This window comes from Carlito syrichta, unplaced genomic scaffold (genome assembly GCF_000164805.1).
Source record: "Carlito syrichta isolate Samal-C Ts95f unplaced genomic scaffold, Tarsius_syrichta-2.0.1 Scaffold113135, whole genome shotgun sequence".
NCBI classification, from domain to species: domain Eukaryota; kingdom Metazoa; phylum Chordata; class Mammalia; order Primates; family Tarsiidae; genus Carlito; species Carlito syrichta.
In genome coordinates, this window is record NW_007057231.1 from 255926 (window position 1) to 278930 (window position 23005).

The 23005-nt window shown below is 43.6% G+C and overlaps 1 protein-coding gene across 1 annotated transcript in view; it reads right to left on the minus strand.

The window, feature by feature from the left end:
- RPS6 (ribosomal protein S6) overlaps nucleotides 1-23005 on the minus strand; it is a 33504-nt gene that overhangs the window by 5098 nt on the left and 5401 nt on the right. The window contains exon 2 of the mRNA XM_021718872.1: nucleotides 19272-19278. Within this exon, the coding sequence (XP_021574547.1) occupies nucleotides 19272-19276 (5 nt within the window). The 5' untranslated portion in view covers nucleotides 19277-19278. The remainder of the gene's footprint in view (nucleotides 1-19271; nucleotides 19279-23005) is intronic.

Here is a 23005-nt window from a genome sequence, read left to right on the forward strand (position 1 = left end):
CCGCAGCCTGTCGCGCCGGCCCGGAGCAGCGATGACTCCCTCCCCAGGTCTCCCTGCTTTCTTGCCGCGGCGAGCTTCTTCAAACGCAAAGTGGTGTCCCTTTCCTGCTGGAGACGCGTCATTTGCCCCCCACTGTAGCCAAATGCCGTCCCAGTGTCCCTCCGTGGCCGCTCCAGGTGTCCCGTCTCGAACCCACCTCCTGGCACCCGCTGGGGCCGTGCAGATCTTTCAGATTGAACGTGGCTTCCTAGGAGAAGCCTTTCCTAACCTAAAACGGGATTCCCCTCCCCCTCCCCACCCGGCACCCGGCACCCTTCTGCCGGCGTGCCCTCCTTCTTCTCTGTAGTATTTAGTTAGGATTCATACCTGGTTTGGTTTTGGTCAGGCTCCTCTACAAGAGGACAGTTGGTCGGGGCGTTGTGTTTTAACGTCATCGTGGTACCCTCAACACCTCCTAAGTGTGTGGCACATAGTAAACATAGTAAGGAGCTCTGGTGTGTGTTTGTCTACCAGTGTGGTGGTATGACCGGCCCGGTGGCTCCTGCCTGTAATCCCAGCACTTGGGGAGGCCGAAGCGGGAGGATTGCTTGAGCCCAGGAGCCATCCTGCAAAATACCTCTCTATAAAAAATACAAAAATTAGCCAGGTATGGTGGCGAAGGCCTGTAGCCCCAGTTACTCTAGAGGCTGAGGCAGAAGGGTCACCTGAGCCCAGGAGGTGGAGGCTGCAGTGAGTCCTGATCATGTCGCTGCACTCCAGCCTGGGTGTCAGAGTGAAATTTTTAAAAAAGTGGTAGTATGGAGCCAGCCAGCAGAGGAAGCATGAGCGAATATATCATAGTGAGTTTTGAGTCAGCAGTGATGCAACCTCAGCAGTACAGAAAGATGTGGAGAAGATACAGGGCATTTGACTCTTGGATATTCCTGGGAAAGCCAGAAGGGGAACCAAAATGGTCTGATTCTAGAGTCCACACATTCAGTACCCTGAAGGAAGTAACACTGAATATTACATATTTACTTCATATTTTTTGTGGGGAAAAAAAAACTGCATTCCAAGTAAACAAGAATACCTTTTACTTTCCAAGATTATCACATACCACCTTCCATTTCAGTATCACAGAGATTTGTTCAAGGCCTGTTTCATATTCGAACTTAAGAGATTCTACTGAATCCTCTCTGATCATCTGACATCAATGGAATGTTAGTGAAATGATGCTTTTTAAAACCTGTGGGCCATTGCTCTGCTGAGCTATGGTCCCCTCTCCTACCTTGGAGAGGTGAATCTCCTGTCTCTTTTCTCTCTCATCTTTCTCTACGTATTTTCTAATTTGCTTTCTAAATAAACTGTATTTTCTAATCTAAAAAAAAACCAAAAAACCTGTGTACTATATGTAGTTTTTTTGTTGTTGAGATGAAGCTGACATACATAAAATTATTAATTTTTAAATGATAAATAATTCCGGGCTCAGTGGCTCAGCCTGTAATCCCAGTGCTTTGGGAGGCTGAGGTGAGTGGATTGCCTGAGCCCATGGGTTCGAGACCCGCTTGGGCAATTTGGTGAGACCTCATCTCTACAATAAAAAAAAGAAAAGAAGTAAAATTAAAAAATAAAAATAGGCTAATGCAGTGGCTTACACCTGTAGTCCCAGCCCTTTGGGAGGCTTAGGCTAGAGGATTGCTTGAGCCCAGGGGTTCAAGACCAGGCTGTGCAACATTGTGAAACCTTGTCTCTACAATAAGTCAAAAAAAATTAGGCTGGCACGGGAGTGTGTGCCTGTAGTTCTGGTTACTTGGAAGGCTGAGGCAGAAGAATCGCCTGAGTCCAGCAGGTCGAGGCTGAGGTGGCCATGAGCATGCCACTACACTCTAGCCTGGGTGACAAAGAGTGAGACTCCAACTCAAACAAAAATAATTCAGGAATATTTAGTACATTCACAGTGCTGTGCAACCACTATTTCTATCCAGTTCCAAAACAGCTTCATCATCCTAAAAGAAAATATTAAGCAGTTGCTTCTCCCTCACCGTTTCTGCCAGTGCCTGGCAACCACCAATCTGTATTCTGTCTCTATGAATTTACCTCTTTGAATATTTCATACAGATGGAGTCATACAATATGTGACCTTTTGTGACTGGCTTCTCATGATTTTACTCATAGCATGTATCAGCACTTCACTCCTTTTTAGGGCTCAGTAATATTTGCTTGCATGTATAGGCTGCAGTTTGTGTATGCATTCATCCATTGATGGACACTTAGGCTGTTTCTACCTTTTGACTGTTGCAGACTGATGGAATTTCACTCTGTCACCCAGACTGGAGTGCAGTGGCCGCTCCCGGCCACTGCAGCCTCAACCTGCTGGGCTCCAGCGATCCTTCCGCCTCAGCCATCCAAGTAGCTGGAACTACAGGCGCGTGCTACCATGCCCGGCTGATTTTTTGATTTATTGTAGAGATGAGGTCTCGCCAAGTTGCCCAGGTGGGTCTCGAACCCGCGGGCTCAGGCAATCCACTCACCTCAGCCTCCCAAAGGCGCGGGATTACAGGCTGAGCCACCGAGCCCGGCCCGTTTCAATTCTTTCAGGTTACAGACCTAAGAGTGAAATTGCTGGGCCATGGAGTAATTCTATAATTAACTCCTGGAGGAACAGTGAAGCTTCTATAGCAACTAAAAACTATTTTACATTCTCACCATCGATATGTGAGGATTCCAGTTTCTCTACATCCTAGCCAACACTTGCTATTTTAAAAATTATTTATTATTATTACTTTTTGAGTCAGGGTGTCACTCTGTTGCCCAGACTAGAGTGCTGTGGCATGATCATGGCTCACTGTAGCCTCTAACTCCTGGACTCAAGTGACCACCCTCCCCAGCCTTCCAAGTAGCTGGGACTACAGGCACGTGTCACCAAGAATGACTAATTTTTAATTTTTTGTAGAACTGAGGTCTCACTATGTGGCACAGGCTGGTCTCAAATTTCTGGGCTCAAGCAATTCTCCCACCTCAGCCTCTCAAAGTGCTGGGATTACAGGTGTGAGTCACCGTGCCTGGCCTGTGTCTTAATTTTTGACAACAAAAATTTAAAGAAAATAATTAACATTTTGAGAAACAGAAAAAAGTTTATAGAATAAGGGTAGAAAATATTTTTAGGCTGGACGCCATGGCTCACGCGTATAATCCCAGCACTTTGGGAGACCGAAGTGGGCAGAATACTTGAGCCCAGGAGTCGGAGACCAGCCTGAGCAACATAATGAAACTCCAACTTTACAAGAAAATAAGAAAGTTAGCCAGGCATGGTGGTGTGTGCCTGTAGTCCTGGCTACTCGGGAGGCTGAGGTGCAAGGATCACCTGAGCCCAGGAAGTTAAGGCTGCTGTGAGCTATGGTCATAGTGATCAAGACCCTGACAAAAAAAAGGAATATGTTTGTATAACTGTACAATGACTTTGCGTTTTAAACTAGGTGTTACTATAAAAGTCAAATTTTTTAAATTAAAGGTTTCTAAAGTAAAGTTATAGTAAGCTAAGGTTAATTTATTATTGAAAGAATAATTTTTAAAATAAATCAAGTGTGGCGTAAGTGTATGGTGTTTATAAAGTCTACAGTTGTAATGTCCTAGGCCTTCACATTCACTCCCCACTTGCTCACTGATTCACCTGAGCAACTTCCAGTCCTGCAAGCTCCATTTATGGTGAGTGCCCTACACAGATGTGCCTTTTTTTTTGAGTTGGATTATCACTTTGTCACCCAGGCTTGGAGTGCGTACCCAGTGGTATGCTCCCAGCCACTGCAGCCTCGACCTGCTGAGCTTAGGCAATCCTTCCACCTCAGCCTTCCAAGTAGCTAGAACTACGGGGGCGCCACCACGCTCAGCTATTTTTTTTTTTTTAAATTTATTGTAGAGATGAGGTTTCGCCAGGTTGCCCAGGCTGGTCTCAAACTTGTGGACTTAGGCAATCCTCTCACCTCAGCCTCCCAAAGTGCTGGGATTATAGGCATGAGCCACCACACTCTGCCCAGGTATGCCATTTTTTATCTTTTATGACATATTTGTTCTGTACCTTTTCTATGTTTAGACACACAAATACCATTATATTATATTTCCCTATGGTATTCTGTGCAGTAACATGCTGTACAAATTTGAGCCTAGGATCCATAGGGTATCCCACTTAGCCTAGGTGTGCAGTAGGCTATGCCATCTAGGTTTGTGTAAGTTCATCCCATGATGTTTACACAACAATGAAATCACTTACCAGTGGGCCTCTCAGAATGTAACCTTGTCATTAAGCGACAGGGTTAAGCATTTAGGTCTATGTTAACTTCTTTCCGCAATGTTTTTTGATTCTCAGTGTGCAAGTCTTTCATTTCCTTGATTAATCTTATTTCTAGGTGTTTTCTTCTTTTGCATGCTACTATAAGTGGAACTGTTTTCTTAACTTCCTTTTCAGATTGTTGCTGATGCATAGAAATAACTGATTTTGGCCGGGTTCTGTGGCTCAGCCTGTAATCCCAGCACTTTGGGAGACTGAGGCAAGTGGATTGCCTGAGTCCATGGGTTCGAGACCAGCCTGGGCAACTTGGTGAGACCTCGTCTCTACCATAAATAAAAAAATTAGCCGGGTGTGGTAGCACGTGCCTGTAGTTCCAGCTACTTGGAAGGCTGAGGCAGAAGGATTGCCGGAGCCCAGCAGGTCAACTCTGGGGTGGCTGTGAGCATGCCACTGCACTCCAGCCTGTGAGACTCCCAACTTTAAAAAAAAAAATTGATTTTTTTTTTTTTTTTGAGGTGGAGCTCTCCCTTTGTCACCCAACTATGGCTTTTTGCAGCCTCATCCTCCTGGGCTCAGGTGATCCTTCTACTTCAGCTTCCCAAATAACTGGGACTACAGGTACGTGCCACCTGGCTAATGCCTGGCTAATTTTTTTGTAGAGACAAGGTATTTCTGTTTTGCCTAGGCTGTTCTGAAACTCTTGGGCTCAAGCAGTCCTCCCACCCTGATCTCCCAAAGTGTTGGGATTATAGATGTGAGCCACTATGCCTGGCCTAGCCTGTTGATCTTAAACCTAAAACTTTGCTGAATTCACTAGCTCTCATAGTTTTCTTGTGGGTCCTTTGGGATTTTCTACATTTAAGATCATGTCATCTGCAAAAAAAGAGTTTTATGTCTTCCTTCCCAATTGACATGACTTTATTTTTCTTGCCTAGTTGTTCTGACTGGAACTTCTGTTGTAATGTCAAATAGCCGGCCAGGCACGATGACTTACACCTATAACGCCAGCACTTTGGGAGGCCTTGATGAGAAGATTGCCTGAGTTCATGGATTCGAAACCAGCCTGGGCAACTTGGCAGGATCTCAGCTCTACAATAAATCAAAAAATTAGCCGGGTGTGCTGGTGCGTGCCTGTAGTTCCGCTACTTGGAAGGCTGAGGCAGACGGATCACCTGAGGCCAGCAGGTCGAGGCTGCAGTGACTGTCAGTGTGGCACTGCACTCCAGCCTGGGTAGCAAAGTGAGACTCCAACTCAGAAAATAACAACAATAATAATAATAATGTCAAATAGCAGTGGTGAAAGCTGGCATCCTGTGTGTGTAATCTTAATTGTAAATTTAGAATTATTTAAAAACTTTTGAAGAATACAAACAATAACTGAGATTTCCTTTTTTTTTTTTCATTTTAGAGATAACCTTACTCAGGCTGGAGTGCAGTGCTGCAATCATAGCTCACTGAAAACTTGAACTCCTGGGCTTAAGCAATCCTTTCACCTCAGCCTCTTGGTCACTTGGGACTACAAGCACGCATGACCATGCCCAGTGAATTATTTTTATCTTTTACATATGGGGGTTCATGCCATGTTGTCTAGGCTGATCTCAAATTTCTCACCTCAAGTGATCTCCCACCTCAGCCTCTCAAGTGATCTCCCACCTCAGCCTCTCAAGAATTATAGGCATATACCACCACGCCCAGCTCTATTCCATTTTCTGTGCTGTTCTCTTTTTTCTTCATTAGTGCATAGTTGGAATTATAAAAGCTTCTCTTGCAAATCAACTAAAAGTTCATAAGTGATAGATTTTTTGTACCTGATTAGTTCCTGATACATAAATGGCTTACACCCACCTTTGCTCTTTTTTTATTTTTTATTTTGACAAGGTCTCGTGTTACCTAGGTTGGTCTCAAACTCCTGGGTTCAAGCAGTCCTGTGGCTTTGGCCTCCCAAAGTGCTGGAATTACAGGTGTGAGCCACCATGGCCAGCCAAAACTATGCTCTTGAAATGAAGACTCTTATTTCCAAGAGACTTGGCCATGTGTACTATGTTTAATTGTACCGTCTGGTGTGTGTCAGATAATCTTGAGCATAAACAACAACTTTTTGCTTTAATACTGCCTCACAGTGTAATAATTTTGAACACACACATTTAGCAATAGATAGCAATCCAAAGTATGCAAAAATTGGACTTCATACAGTCCCGCTCTTTCAAGTAATGTAAATTGCTTTAATAGCAAGTGAATACAGAACAACTTCACAGGAAATAACTGCATCACCACTTACCTCTTTGACTTGTGACTGGTAAATCCATTTGGCACTACTTAAGGCTGGTTTTGAATTTTATTTTATTTTTTTTTATTTTTTGAGTTGGAATCTCACTCTTGCCCAGGCTGGAGTGCAGTGGCATGCTCACAGCCACCGCAACCTCGACCTGCTAGGTTCAGGCAATCCTTCCACGTCAGCCTTCCAAGTAGCTGGAATGACAGGTATGTGCCACCACATCTGATTAATTTTTTTATTTATTGTAGAGATGAGGTCTCATCAAGATTCCTGGGCTGATCTTGAACCTGTGAGCTCAGGTCGTCCTCTTACCTCAACCTCCCCAAGTGCTGGATTATAGGCATGAGCCACCACACCTGGCCTGGTTTTCAATTTTAAAATACTAAAATATAAAGAGATTGAGTGTTAGAAATGAAAAACATGGTATGTTTTTCACAAAAGAATGAAGAAGATCTCTGAAAAGTTATATGGAGTGGTTTCCCAGATATGTTGTTGAATGAGGAGACATCATTACCTTTTTTTGTAAGAAAGAAAAGGAACACTAATGTATAAATGTTTATTTGTTTCAAAAGATATCCAGGAAGGATAAAACAAAAACTGATTAGATAGACTACCTTTAGTGAGTATCAGTTGGGTGGAGAGCATAGGGGGTGGAAATAAGACTCCCCTGGCATTCCTTTTATAAAGGCTGGCTTCTGTGTAAATGGCTGTAAATATTTTTAAAAATAAAAAGAGCCAGGCATGGAGGCTTATGCTTGTAACCCCAGCACTTTGGGAGGCTAAAGGAGGAGAATCACTTGAGGCTGGGACCTTGAGACTGTAGTGAGCTATGACTGCCCCACTGCATTCAACCTTGGTGACAGAGACCCTGTGTCTAAAAAATAAATTAATTAAAAGAGTAAAACAGAAAAGCATAAAATTAAATATGATAAAAACAAATTAACCTGAGTATATATCAAATTGAAATATCATATAAAAATTAATTTTAAGAAACTTTTGAATACGTTATTCTGACTGTAAATTCCTAATGGGGGATATTTCTAAGGACCAAAAGAACTACACTGAAATCTCAAACTTTACTTAGTAAGTTTGCTAATGAAAGTTCTATTAGTTCCATAGCTATGAAACTATTTTATATATATTATATGGTAGAGAAAATAAATTGTTTGATATTTTGGGAACCAGGGTTTTCACTGTTAGATATAAAAATATAGAAAACACTATAGAGACTGGGTGCGGTGGCTCATGCTTGTAATCCCAGCACTTTGGGAGGCAGAGGTGAGAGGATTACCTGAGCCCAGGGGTTCCAGACTGGCCTGGACAACTTGGCGAGACCTCATCTCTACAATAAATCAAAAAATTAGCTGGGCTTGATGGCACATGCCTGTAGTTCCAGCTACTTGGAAGCCTGAGGCAGAAGGATTTCCTGTGTCTAACAGGTTGAGGCTGCAGCGGCCATGAGCATGCCACTGCACTCTAGCCTGGGCGACAGAGTGAGACTCCAACTAAAAAAAAAAAAAAATTAGGTGTGATGGTACACGCCTGTAGTTCCAGCTACTTGGAGAGCTGAGGTGGAAGGATTGTCTGAGCCCAGCAGGTTGAGAGCGGTAGCAGGTTGAGGCTGTGGTAGCTGCACTCCAATCTGGGCAACAGAGTGAGACTCTGACGAAAAAGGGAAAAAGAGGCTGGCATGAAGGCTCACGCCTGTAATCCTCATACTTTGGGAGGTCGAGGTGAGAGAATTGCATGAGCCCATGGATTCGAGACCAGCCTGGGCAACATGATGAGACCTTGTCTTTACAATAAACCAAAAAATTAGTCAGGTGTGGTAGTGCACGCCTGTAGTTCCAGCTACTTGGAAGACTGAAGTGGAAGGATTGCCTGAAGCCAGCATGTCAAAGCAGCGGTGGCCGTGAGTGTGTCACTGCACTCCAACCTGAGCAACACAGTGAGACTCTGACTCAAAAAAAAAAAAGAAAACACTACAGAAATTCCTGTAGAGTTGGATGTGAATTGGAGGTACCAGTATGTACTCATATTTAGCTTGTCAGATGGTAGTGGCTAGTAGCAATGACATTCTAGTAACAATGAGCACACCTAGCACCCAGATCTTGGTTTCTAAATACCATACACCACTCAAAGAGACCAGAGTTCTTCAGAGAATTTGGTTGATTTCAGATCTGGAACAACTAAGGAACAAAGTAAATCTGGAATATTTGTGACAGAAAGAAAGAAATGTCTCAAAGCCTAATGGGCTCATGTCAAAGGGACAAAGAGGTAAATGCATTCTGAATCTAAATATGAGGAAAATCACCAGATAAATCCAGACTGTGGGCTATTCTACCAGACAACTGACTTGCAATCTTAAAAATCAGTGTCAAAAAGCAAAACAAAACAAAAATAAAAAACCCAGTGGGGGCAAAGGGAAATTGTTCCAAATTAAAAATATCTAAAAGGACATAATCAGTGCAATGTATGTACTTTAATTTGACCCTGAATAGTGTGAGAATGGGGAAGAGGAAGTTTAAAAAGACATTTTAGGGACAATTGGTAAAATTCAAATTACCAAAATAATGTTCTTTTGTTTTTTTGTTGTTTTTTTTTTGAGTTGGAGTCTCACGCTGTCACCCAGACTGGAGTGCAGTGGCTGCTCCTGGCTACCACAGCCTCGACCTGCTGGGCTCCGGTGATCCTTCCACCTCAGCCTTCCAAGTAGCTGGAACTACAGGTGCGTGCTACCACACCCGGCTAATTTTTGATTTATTGTAAAGATGAGGTCTCGTCAAGTTGCCCAGGCGGGTCTCGAACCCGCGGACTCAGGCAATCCACTTACCTCAGCCTCCCAAAGGCGTGGGATTATAGGCTGAGCCACCGAGCCCAGCTCAAAATAATGTTAATTTTTAGGTGCGATAATGATATTGAAGCTATGTAGTAGAAAACCCTTGTTCTTAGGCGATGCATGCAGAAGTATTTAAAGGAGAAATGTCACGATGTATGCAATTTACTTTCAAACAGCTAGGAGTGACACGTATATTTGGATGTAGAAAGAGAATGTGGCCGGTGGCTCAGCCTGTAATTCCAGTACTTTGAGGGCCGAGGTGAGAGGATTACCTGAGCCCGGAGGTTCGAGACCAGCCCGGGCAATTTGGTGAGACCTCATCTGTGCAATAAATCACAAATACTAGCCGGGTGTGGTGGTGTGCATCTGTAGTTCCAGCTACTTGGAAGGCTGAGGCAGAAGGATCACCTGAACCCAGTGGGTCGAGGCTGTGGTGGCTGTGAGCATGCCACTGCACTCCAGCCTGGGCAGTAAGAGTGAGATTCCAACTCAAAAAATAAAAAAAGAATGTGAAAGCAGATAGAAAAAATATTGGCAAATTGTGAATTTTGTGAAGGATATACAGGGGGGGGGGATCCAAAAACACTGGAATTTATTCATTAAAAATTGTGTATTTATTCTTACATGTTTAAACTTCACCTTCAAAACACTGTTTGATGCAATACACCTATTGAGACACTGCTCAAAACAGTTTTTGAACTTGTCAGTTTTGATGCCTTTTAGTGCTTCGACATTTTTGGTTTTATCTCTTGTACATCAACATGTTTCCCTTGGAAGACATTTTTCATCTGGGGAAACAAAAAAAAAAGTCGGGAGGGGGCAGAGATTAGGTGACTAGGAAAGGTGGGGCATAAGGGTCTTTCCGTTTGGTCAGAAACTGCTTTCTACTCAATATGACATGAGCAGGTATGTTGTCATGGCGGAAGAACCAATCACCTGTTTGTCCCAACTTCAGGACATTTCTTCCATAAATTGTGACACAACATTCTCAAAACTTTCAGATAAAAACTTTTGTTGACCATTTGATCCAGAGGAACAAATTCTGAATATACTACTAAAAAGGGCCCCCACCCTCAAAAAGATAATTCTGGTTTTTTTAATTTAGGTCCCCCTTGTATGGGGTGTTCATTGTATTATTCTTTCAACTTTTCTTTGGTTCTGAAATTTTTTTAATTATTTATTTTTTATTATTATTATTTTTATTATAAAGATGTAGGGTACAATTCAGGGTTAGGTATACAGACATTGATTATGCAGGTACTCTTGTTGATGAGGTATGCCCCTCTCTCCACTAGCAGTTTCCCCCAACCCTCCCTCCCCTGACAGTTTCCCATTACTTCCAAACGCTTTCTTATAGTATTATGATAATTGTTCAAGGTCTGCTTATGAGTGAGAACATATGGTACTCTATTTCTGTTGTAGATCACTGAGTATGATTGACTCCAAATCCATCCAAGTTGCTGCGAAGTCCATATATTTGTCTGTCTTTATGGCTGCACAATATGGTTCTGAAATTTTTCAGAGCAAAAAAGTTCAGAAATAAAGATTTGGCTAGGCTTTGTGGCTCACACCTGTAATCCCAGCATTTTGGGAGGTGGAGGTGAGAGGATTACCCGATCCCACGGTTTTAAGACCAGCCTGGGCAACTTGGTGAGACTCTCGTCTCTACAATAAATCAAGAAAAATTAGCTGGGTGTGGTGGTGCATGCCTGTAGTTCCACCTACCTGGAAGACTGAGGCAGAAGGATCGCCTGAGCCCAGTAGGTCAAGGCTGCGGTGGCCAAGGGTGTGCCACTGCACCCCAGCCTGGGTAACAGAGTGAGACTACGACTCAAAAAAAAAAAAAGGCCAGGCAGGGTGGCTTAGCCTGTAATCCCAGCACTTTGGGAGACGGAGGTGAGAGGATTGCCAGAGTCCGGGGGTTCTAGACCAGCCTAGGCAACTTGGCGAGACCTCGTCTCTACAATAAATCAAAAAAATAAGCCAGGCATGGTAGCGTGCACCTGTAGTTCCAGCTACTTGGAAGGCTGAGGTGGAAGGATTGCCTAAACCCAGCAGGTTGAGGCTGCGGTGGCTGTGATCATGCCACTGCACTTAAGAGGTGGCTTGGACAGAACTTTATAACTAATAAGAAGTGGGAATGGGGGAAGAGTGCAGCATTCCAAATGAACGAGATTTCTGGCTGGTCACAAGAGTGCCGGCAGTGAGATGGGAGAGCAGAGGCATGTCTACTGTGAAGTGTCGATGAGGTTTGCAAGTGGAGGTGTCCAGTAGGCTGGTGGGTACACAGGTTTGGAGGCTGTTTGACATGTTGAAAGAGATGGGCACTGAACCAGGGCCTACATTCGTTTGCTAGGGCTGCCATAACAACATACCACAAACTGGATGGGTTAAGCAACAGAAATTTATTTTCTCATAATTTTGTAGGTCAGAAGCCCGAGGTCAAGATGTCAGCAGGACTGATTTCATCTGAGGCACTCTCTTTGGCTTGTAGATAGCCATCTGCTCTGCCTTTCCTTTCATGGTCCTTCCTCTCTGTGTCCTAATCTCCTCCTGTGGGCATCAGTCATTGGATCGGTGCCCAGCCTAATGACCTCATTTTAACTTACCTCTTTAGAGACCCTGTCTCTCAAGATAGTCAAATTCTGAGGTACTTGGGGTTAGGATTTCACCACATGAATTTTGGGGGGCACCATTCAACCCATAACAGGACCCTAAAGGCAGTCTGTCAGACACGCAGATCTGTGTTCTTCAATAGTGTTAAGGTAGCATAATCCTAAAAGTAGTCAGCTTAGGTAAATTTACCCCTAACTCACTGGTAATTATGCTTTTCGAGTGTTTGGGGGAGCAAAGGGCAGTAGAAATACAGAAAGGAAGAGAAATAGAATGGGAGGAAATGGGTTTGTGTATTTCAGTAAGCTGTCAAGGAAACACGAAGAAAAAAATATCACTTTAGACACAAAAAACTAAATTCCTTACCACAACTTGTAAGGAAGAAACTAATTTTAAAGCATGCCATGTGTGTTTGGGAAAGGAAGTTAAATCACAGAACTGAAGCTAGGAAAATTCCTTGGCATTATTTCTATAATCATATCCAGGAGCAAGGATTACAATGGATTTCTCACCCCTTGGGGATATTTTTGCAGAGTTGTGGAAAATAACATCTGACATATATTTATTAAAGATTTGGGCTGGGCATGGTGGCTCATGCCTGTAATCTTAGCACTTCTGGGAGGCCAAGGTGAGAGGACCACTTGAGGCTAGGGATTCAAGACCAGCCTGGGCAACATTATGAGACTCCACCGCTACCAAAAAAAAAGATGGACATGGTGGTGTCTGCCTGTAGTCCTAGTTATTTGGGAGGCTGAGGCCGGAGGATCGCTTGAGACCAGGACATAGAGGCTGCAGTGAACTATGGGCCACTGCACTCCAGCCTGAGTGACAAAGTGAGACCCTGTCTCTGGAGAAAAAAAAAAAGATTGGTTGGTAGGTAAGAAAGGGAGAATAGAAAAAACACAGGAATAAACCTCTGTTTTGTGGTGTTTTTTTAAAAAAAAAAAATCAGATCAAGTGTCTATATCAGGGCAGTCTATTTTTGTTTCTTAATTATGTGACCGTGGGCAACTTATTCCTCTCTCTGTTCTAGTTTCTCCATCTGTAAAGTGAAGATAATAGCTTTCTTATCGAATTCTTGTCAAAAATTAGTGAACTGATACATGAAAAGAGTTAAACATTCTTGGCACATAGTAGACTTTCAATAAATGTTAGCTGTCCTCATCATCATTACCCCAGTGCCTCTGATTGCCCGTGTGGTTTTTGCAGTAGCAGTGCCTTCCTTTCTCTTCTCCATCTGCCTGGTTTTTGTTTTTGCCTTTGTTTTTGAGTTGGAGTCTCACTCTCTCGCCCAGGCTGGAGTGCAGTGGCATGTTCACAGTCACCCCAGCCTCCACCTGCTGGGCTCAAGTGATCCTCCCGCCTCAGCCTTCCAAGTAGCTGGAACCACAGGCATGTGCCTCCATGCCCGGCCAATTTTTAAAAAAATTTTTATTGTAGAGAGGTTTTGCCAAGTTGCAGAGGCTGGTCTCAGGCAATCCTCTCGCCTCCGCCTCCCAAAGTGCTGGGATTACAGGCTTGAGCCACTGCTCCCAGCTTGCCTGGTTTAAGTTGTACTGCTTCTGGGAGTTTTCCCCAAGGATTCCAACCCAAGTTAGCCTTGCAGCAAGGATGAGCTGGAAGCCTGAACTAGGTGCTGAGGAGTACTAGATTCATTCAGATGGTGACAGTCATGGGAAGAGTCCTGGACACCCTCATTCAACAAACACGTGCTGAGCACCGTCTTTGTGTCAGTGCCAGGATAGGGATGGGGAGATTCAGAGATGAAGAGTGATGGCCCTGGCTTTCAAGGAACTTTTTATCTGATGGAGAAAGAAACATAAGCAGATAAATAGAGATATATAACGGAGGTACTTAAAAGGTATAGTCATGCAGCAAAAGGCAAGAAACAGTCTAAATGTCTGGATCATCTCTCATCGACCTAAGAATGTGCTGGAATATTTTCTGTCTTAAAAAAATCCCATCTTGACCCCATCACCTTTGGCTACCATTTCTTGGTGAGTCCTTCAAAGTTTTATAGTTCCAACAAAACTTCATAGTAAAGCTACAAAGAATTGTGGGGTTTTTTTGAGTCGGAGTCTCTTGTTGCCCAGGCTGGAGTGCACTGGCACGCTCATAGCCACCGCAGTCTTGACCTGCTGGGCTCAGGTGATCCTTCCGCCTCTGCCTTCCAAGTTGCTGGAACTACAGACACACGCCAACATGCCTGGCTGGTTTTTTTTTTTATTGTAGAAACGAGGTCTCACCATGTTGCCCTGGCTGGTCTCGAAACCCCAGATTCAGGCAATCCTCTAGCTTGGTCTCCCAAAGTGCTGGAATTACAGGCTGAGCCACCAAGCCTGGCCTACAAAGAATTGTTATGCTTTATTTCCATGTTCTTACCTCTCATTCCCTCCTCTTTTTCTAAATAAATATGCTTCAAACTTTAAAGATTGTGAAAAGGTATGCACCTTTCTTTTTTCCTTTTTAAGGTATACATCTTTCTTACCCCATCTTCCGGTTTTTACCTCTCATCCTGCACAGTTATCTGGTAGTATCATTAGCTTCCTTTTTACACATTCAGAAATTTTTGTTGGCAAAAATATTCTTTTTATTCTTCTTTCTTTAGTATAAATGGCAACATGCCATATATATATGCATGTTCCTTGAACTTTTCTGTTAACCATATATCACATATGCCCAAGTGGATCATCTGGTGGGTGGGGGGAGAACACATCATATAGAACTTCCTCTTCTAACATCTAAAGAGCACCAGCCATGGTGGCTCACATCTGTAATCCCAGCACTTTGGGAGGTGGACACGAGAAGATTGCCTGAGTTCAGTGGTTTGAGACCACCCTGGGCCACTTGGCGAGACCTTATGTCTACGATAAATTTTAAAATACTGGCAAGGCTTGGTGGCTCAGGCTGTAATCCCAGCACTTTGGGAGGCCGATGCAAGTGGGTTGCTTGAGCCCGTGGGTTCGAGAACAGCCCGGGCAACTTGGCGAGTCCTCATCTCTACAATAAGTCAAAAATTAGCCATGTGGGCTAGTGCGGCTGTGGTTGCTTGGAAGGCTGAGGCTGAAGGATCACCGGAGCTTAGCAGGACGCTGGGGTGGCCTTGAGTGTGCTGCTGCACTACAGCCTGGGCGATAGAGTGAGACTCCGACTCAAAAATAAAATAATAAAATCAAGCCGGGCTCAGCCTGTAATCCTGCGCCTTTGGGAGGCTGAGGTGAGTGGATTGCCTGAGCCCGCGGGTTCGAGACCCGCCTGGGCAGCGAGACCTCATCTCTACAATAAATCAAAAAATCAGCTGGGCGTGGTAGCGCGTGCCTGTAATTCTGGCTACTTGGAAGGCTGAGGCGGAAGGATTGCCAGAGCCCAGCAGGTCGAGGCTGCGGTGGCCGGGAGCGGCCACTGCACTCCAGTCTGGGCGACAGAGTGAGACTCCAACTCAAAAAATAAAAATAAAAAATAAAAAAAATAAAAAAAATCAGCTGGGTATGGTAGCGCACGCCTGTGGTTCCATCTGCTTGGAAGGCTGAGGCAGAAGGATCACCTAAGCCCAGCAAGTCGAGGCTGCAGTGGCAGTGAGTGTGCCATTGCATTCCAGCCTGGTTGACAGACTGAGACTCTGACTCTAAAATAAAATAAAATAAAATAAAATAAAATAAAATAAAATAAAATAAAATAAAATAAAAATAACATATAAAGAGTGTAATCATTGCTCTTTATTGGACAATTAAAAGAAACTAAATAACTACAATTCCACTCAATGCAAAATAGGTAACCTGGGCTAGGTGTGGTGGCTCACACCATAATCTCAGCACTTTGGGAGGCCTAGCCAGAAGGATAGTTTGAGCCCAGGAGTTTGAGACCAGCCTACACAAAATAGTGAGAACTCGTCTCTACAAAAAAAAAACCAAAAAACAAAAACCAAAAAGTCAAAACATTAGCCATGTATGGTGGCGCACACCGTAGTCCTAGCTATTGGGAGGCTGAGGCAGAAGGAACACATGAGCCCATGATGTTGAGGCTGCAGTGAGCCATAATTGTGCCACTGCACTTCAGCCAGGGCAACAGAGTGAGACCCCCTACTCAAAATAAAATAATTTGAATACTCCTATACAAAGGAAATTGAATTCTACCAGATATTTGAAGAGGAATTAACAGCAATTCCTTATATTCTCTTTCAGAAAACAGGAGGAACACTCAATGAACACATAAAATTAATTTTATAAAACTAGTATTAGCCGGACTCAGTGGCTCAGCCTGTAATCCTGTGCCTTTGGGAGGCTGAGGTGAGTGGATTGCCTGAGCCCGCGGGTTTGAGACCCGCCTGGGCAGCGAGACCTCATCTCTACAATAAATCAAAAATCAACTGGGCGTGGTAGCCCGCGCCTATAGTTCCAGCTACTTGGAAGGCCAAGGCGGAAGGATCGCTGGAGCCCAGTAGGTAGAGGCTGCAGTGACTGGGAGCGGCCACTGCACTCCAGTCTGGGCGACAGAGTGAGACTAAACTCAAAAACAAACAAACAAACAAAACAAAACAAAACAAAAAACTAGTATTATCCTGATATCAAAGCCAGACAAAGATACCAAAAACAAGAAAAAAAACAAAACTATAGACCAATATCCCTCATGAATGTAGGCACAAAAATCCTTAACACAATATTAGCATATATGATTTGTCAGAATATGTAATAACTATATATTATGATCAAGTGAATTTTATCCCAGGGATGCAAGGCTGTTTAGTATTTAAAAACAAATCAATGTAACCTATCATACTAACAGGTTAAAGTAAAATTAATGGTATTATATCATTCAATACAGAAAAAGCATTTTACAAAATTTAACACCCATTCATGATAAAAACTTTCAGAAAATAGGAGTAGAAGGAAGCTTCCTCAGCTTGATAAAGAGCATCCACAAAAAAATTTTACAGTTGATCTACTTAATGATAAGACAATGCTTTCCACCTAAGCTCAGGAATATGATGACAATGTCTTCTGTCACCACTCATGATTATCTACTAAGAAAATTCCAAGGATTCTACAAACTCTTAGAAATCATAAGTGAGTTCAAGAAGATCACAAAATACAAAATAAAATGCAAAAGTCAATTGTATGTGTACTAGAAATGAACATGTAAAAGTATATCATTAAAAGTATACCACTTACAATTATTAAAAGTATATCATTAAAAGTATACCACTTACAATTACTCAGAAAATACAATTTAATCTAACAAAATGTACAATATTTAAATGGTGAAAAGAACACAAGGTTAATGAAAGAAATCAAGATCTAAATTAATGAAGAGACATATTGTACTCATGGATTGGAAGTCTCAACATAGTAAAGATGTTAGTTCTTCTCAAACTGATATGCATGTTTAATGAAATTTCTGTCAGCATCTCAGGAAAAATTTTATAGATGTTGATGAGATTATTCTAAAATGTATGTGGAAAGGCAGAGGAACTATAATAACTAAAACCAATTTTTTTTAGATTGGGAAATAGTTTATTTAGAAAGTAAATCAGACAGAGAGAGAGAGGATTCACCTCCGCAAGGTAGGGGAGGGGGGCAAAGCTAGGAGAACATGGCGACTGTCTCAAAGAACCATGTGGCCTGACCAGAGTTTAACAAAGCAGTGACCTAAAAACAATTTTAAAAAGGAATTGAATGGGACGAATCAATCAACCTGGCTTTAAGACTTACTGTTGCTGCAGTAATCAAGACTCGTAGAGACACAGATACACAGGTCAATGGATAAAGTCGGGAACCCAGAAACACCCACACGAATGTCCACCGGATTTCTGACAAAGTTGCAAAAGCAACTCAATGCAGGAAGGATAATCTTTCAACAAATGATGCTGGAACAATGGGGCATCTGTAGGCCAAGATCTATGAACCTTAACCTAAGTCTCACATGGTCGACTTCATCTTCTAGTCGAGACCCTTAAAGAACCCAGGAGGGCAAGAAGAGTGGCTGAGACACAACAAGGGCCCCATCCACTTCCTGACTGGCTGGAATTCAGGTTCTTTAAGTGGGAGAGAATCTTCTAGATCTAGGAGTAGGCAAAAAGTTCTTAATTTTGATACCAAAAACATGAGTCATAAAGGAAAAATTGATACACTGGACTTCGTCAAAATTAACAATTTTTACTTTTAAAAGATCCTGTTAAGATAATGCAAAGATAAGCTATAGAGTGGGAGAAAATACTTGCAAACCATGTATCTGGCAAAGGATTAGTCTCTAGTCTCTATAAAGAACTCACAAAGCCGGGCTCGGTGGCTCAGTCTATAATCCCGCGCTTTGGGAGACTGAGGTGAGTGGATTGCCTGAGCCCGCGGGTTTGAGACCTGCCCGGGCAACTTGCCGAGACCTCATCTCTACAATAAATCAACAATGAGCCGGGCATGGTAGTGCGCGCCTGTAGTTCCAGCTACTTGGAAGGCTGAGGCGGAAGGATCGCCGGAGCCCAGCAGATCGAGGCTGCGGTGGCCGGGAGCGGCCACTGCACTCCAGTCTGGGCGACAGAGTGAGACTCCAACTCAAAAAAAAAAAAAAAAAAAACTCACAAAACGCAACAGTAACATTACCTGTAGAGGAATTAAGGTAAGAATTACGTCAATCTCTTCAGAAACCATGCAAGCAAGAAGAGAAAATACTTAAAGTGTTGAAAGAAAAAGATGCCAACTTAGAATTCTGTATCTAGCAAAATTATCCTTCAAAAGTGAAGAAGAAATAGTCTTTCTCGGACATATAAAAATGGAGGGTATTGGTCACCACTGTACCTGCCTTGCAAGAAATACTTAAAAGTTCTGGGGGAGAGGACACACCTCATCAACAAGGGTACCCGCATAATGAGCTTTTGTATACCTAACCCCGAGTTGTACCCCATCATTAAAATAAAAAATTTAAAAGTTAAAAAAAGGGTTCTTCAGAGAGAAGGAAAATTATGTAGGTCAGAAACTCATATCCACATAAAGAAAAGAGTATTACAAAAGGAATAAATGAAGAGAAAGTCTTTTCTTAAAATAAAACAATCCAATTAGATCATGAGCAGAAGATATGAAGAGACATTTCACCAGAGGTGATGTTCAAAAGGCTAATAAGCGCACATGAAGAGGTATTTAACATCATTAGCCATTGGGGAAATGTGCATTAAAACCACATGGTGCCGGGCGTGGTGGCACGCGCCTATAATCCCAGCACTTTGGGAGGTTGAGGTGAGAGGATTGCCTGAGCCTACGGGTTGGAGACCAGTCTGGGTAACTTGGCGAGACTTCATCTCTACAATAAATCAAAATCAAAAAAATTAGCCGGGCGTGACAGCGCTCCTGTAGTTCCAGCTACTTTGAGGTGGCAGGATCACCTGAGCCCAGCAGGTCGAGGCTGCGGTGACCGTGAGTATGCCACTACACTTCAGCCTGGGCAGCAGAGTGAGACTCCAACTCAAAATAAAACCACCACCACCACCGACAACAAAAAAGCCCACATGACATGACTACACAACTACCAGAATGGCTACAATGAAAAATAGTGAAAACACCAGGCTGGGCATGGGACCCCAGTGCTTTGGGAGGGTGGGGCTGGAGGTTCACTTGAGACCAGGAGTTTGAGACCAACCTAGGCAACATAGTGAGACCTTGTCTCTACAAAAAACAAACAAAAAAAACCAGCACCAAAAGCCAGTAAAAATATGGAGAAACCGGTTCTCTCATACATCACTGGTGGGGATGTAAATGAATTAGTCACCCTAGAAAACAATTTGGCAGTGATGTGAAAACACTAAACGATAATTATAAGACCCAGCAATTTCATACCTGAGCATTTAACCTAGAGAAGTGACAATTTACATTTACACAAAAGCCTGTAATGCATGTTGATATCATCTTTATTTATAATAGCTAAAGTCTGGAAAATACCTTAGATGTCTTTCAGTGGGTCAGTGGTTAAACAAACTGATGAAGTTATATTATGGAATGCTACTTAACAAACAAGGCTAGACGTGGTGGCTCATATTTGTAATCCTAGCAATTTGGGAAGCTGAGGCAGGAGGATTGCTTGAGCCCAAGGGTTCCAGACAAGTCGGGGCAACATGGAGAGACCTCATTTCTACAAAAAAAGAAAAATTTTAAAAATTCGCTGGGCATGGTGGCACCCCGAGCCTGTAGTCCCAGCTACTCGGGAAGCTAAGGCAGAAGGATCTCTTGAGTCCAGGAGGTCGAGGCCGTAGTGAGCCCTCATTGTGCCACTGCCCTCCAGCCTGGGCGATGGAGTGAAACTCAAAAAAACCAGGAAGAACTATTGATGTATGCAATGACATGAATAAATCTCCAGAGAATTATGCTTAGGGAAAAAACCAATTCCTAAAGGTTATATTCTGTGTGATCCCGTCAACATAGCATTCTTGAAATGGCAAAATTGTAGACACCCTGATCATGCAAAGGGTCTGATCCCCTTGGGAGAACTAAGGCTATGAGTCTACCGAGGGCCTAACAAGCTCAGACCGGCCCTGGGGTTTCAGCAGGTTCTTGAGAGTGGGAATTCATCTGGTTGAGCTCATCTTCTAGTAGAGAACCCAGAAAGGCAAGGAGAGAGAGGGTGACTCACAGACAGTGGGGGTCCCACCCACTTCCTGCTCCCAATTGGCTGGAGAGATGGACACTCTGAAAATCTATGATTCGTTTGTAGTTAGTTGATGTTTACAAGGAGATGACTGAGTTATTTTCTTAAAATGTCACTAATCCTGTTTAAGCTTCATTTGAAATGCTTGTCCTCAAATAACACTAGTAGCTTTTCATGTGATAAGAAATCTAAATCCTTGCGGTCTGTTTTGAGAACTGACAGATATTTCTAGGATGAAATTTCTTCCAATGTCCACACTTCAGAGGAGAATCAAGTGTCCCCTAGCTCCTGCAGTATTTTCCCCCCAGGCTGCGTTGTTAATGAGAAAGAGTAAAAAAGATCTTTGTTTCTTCTTGATGGCTAGTCTGGAACTTTCCTGGTAACAACCATCCTTACCTGATACACTGCATTTCAGATCCTTACCTCTAACTGCTGTAATGATTAGAGAATTCAGTAAAGGATGATCTCACTGGTCAAACACTCTTTTCCACTGTCTTCAAGGCTCCGACCTTAGCCTTGCATCTCGGATTTTCAGTAGACAGTATTTTCTCCCACTTCTTTCAGAAGTAGGAACTGTTTTATAGCATCTCATCCTCAAAATGTGTATATACTCTCCACATGCTCTCTCTTTCTCTTTTTTTTTAGTAGGGACCTCACTCTGTTACCCAGGCTGGAGTACAACGGCATGATCACAGCAACATGCAATGCAGTGCAGGCTTGAACTCCTGGGTTCAAGCTATCCTCCCTCCTAAGCCTCTGGAGTAGCTGAGATTTCAGGTAGACGCCATCACGTCCTGCTAATTTTTTTGCTTTATTTTGTTTTTGTTTTTTTTGCAGAATTTGGGTCTTGTCATGTTGCTCAGGCTGGTCTTGAACTCCTGGGCTCAAGCCACCTTTCCTCCTCAGTCTTCCAAAGTTCTAGGATTATGGGCATGAGCCACAACTCCTGGCCCACATTCTCTTTTTTCTTAGCATAGAGTTCTGTCAGGACACTTGGTTTTAAGTCACAGAAACCCAACTCCCATGAGCTTAAACAAAAATCTGACTTTACTGCAAAGATCCTAGGTTATTGGGAACCTTTGTGTGCGGCCAATCCCTAGCATGGCTGGAGCCGGGGACCCTCTTCTGGACTCTCTCCATATATACCTCTTTGGGACTGCATCATTTTTCTCTGGCACTGTTAACCAGTTTTGCCTGCCCTTCCATTCATCTGGTGGAACAAGCCACCAGTAGTGCCCAGCTTTATAGCTCCGTTTCATCAGGCAAACAGACGGAACTGGAAGAGCTCAATTCTGATTCCAAATTCCCAGATGCATTCCGGCTAGCCAGCTTGGGTCAAGACCCACCCCTGGACCAAAGAATGCTAGCCAGAGTCAGGCCACAGTGTTACCATGGCTGTTGCTATGGTAGCCATCTGAATGGAAGTGGGGGTGGGGAAGGTGAGAGGTGGCAGTCTCCCTCAAATAAGAAGGACCAGAGGTCTCTGAAAAGGAGACAGACTAAATAATATATGGCTACTCCATGCCATCCCTTTTCTCTGGGCAAAATGAAAGCTCTTGAATTTTCTTTTTTTGAGTTGGAGTCTCACTCTGTTGCCCAGGCTAGAGCGCCGTGGCAGGCTCATGGCCAAAGCAGCCTCAACCTGCTGGGCTCAAGCGATCCTTCCGCCTCAACCTTCCAAGTAACTGGAACTACAGGTATGCACCACCACACCCGGCTTATTTTTTGACTTATTGTAGATACAAGGTCTCACCAAGTTGCCCAGGCGGGTCTCGAATCCCTGGACTCAGGCGATCTTCTCGCCTTGGCCTCCCAAAGTACTGGGATTACAGGCTTGAGCCACCACACTCAGACTACTTTTTTTTTTTTTTTAGCATTTAAATGTTTCTACTCAAGCTCCTTTAGGCACAAACTTGCTGAAGACTCTCCTATCCCAAAGGCGTGTCCCATAACCTGTCTTCAAGCTCACCCCCAATCTACGCGTTGTCTTTTTCGGCCACGTGAATGTCACCTACCCCTTGCTGACACTTTACCCCAACTGGCCTCCTCCCTCCTCCCTCACTCCTTCAATGCCACCTCCTTTTCCCGGGATGATTCTTGGGCTTAGAGGGGCTGAAGACAAGGCAGAGTGAGGAAGCCAGAGCTCGCAGGCCATTGTGATGTGCGTTCCAGTAGGTAGACGGGTCCTTTCTGATGTGCCCACTCCCTTGAAACGCAACCCCAAGAGGCCTCCTGGGCTGTGAAGCGTGGCACCGGCCAGTCCCTGACCTTTCTAGCTTCCTGGCTCCAGAAAGTCTGGGGCACGGCACCACCTGGACCCCACCCAGGCTGCTGATGATTCGCTTGTTTGCCAAATGCCTCGCTGGGTCTAAGGACCTTCCCACGAAAA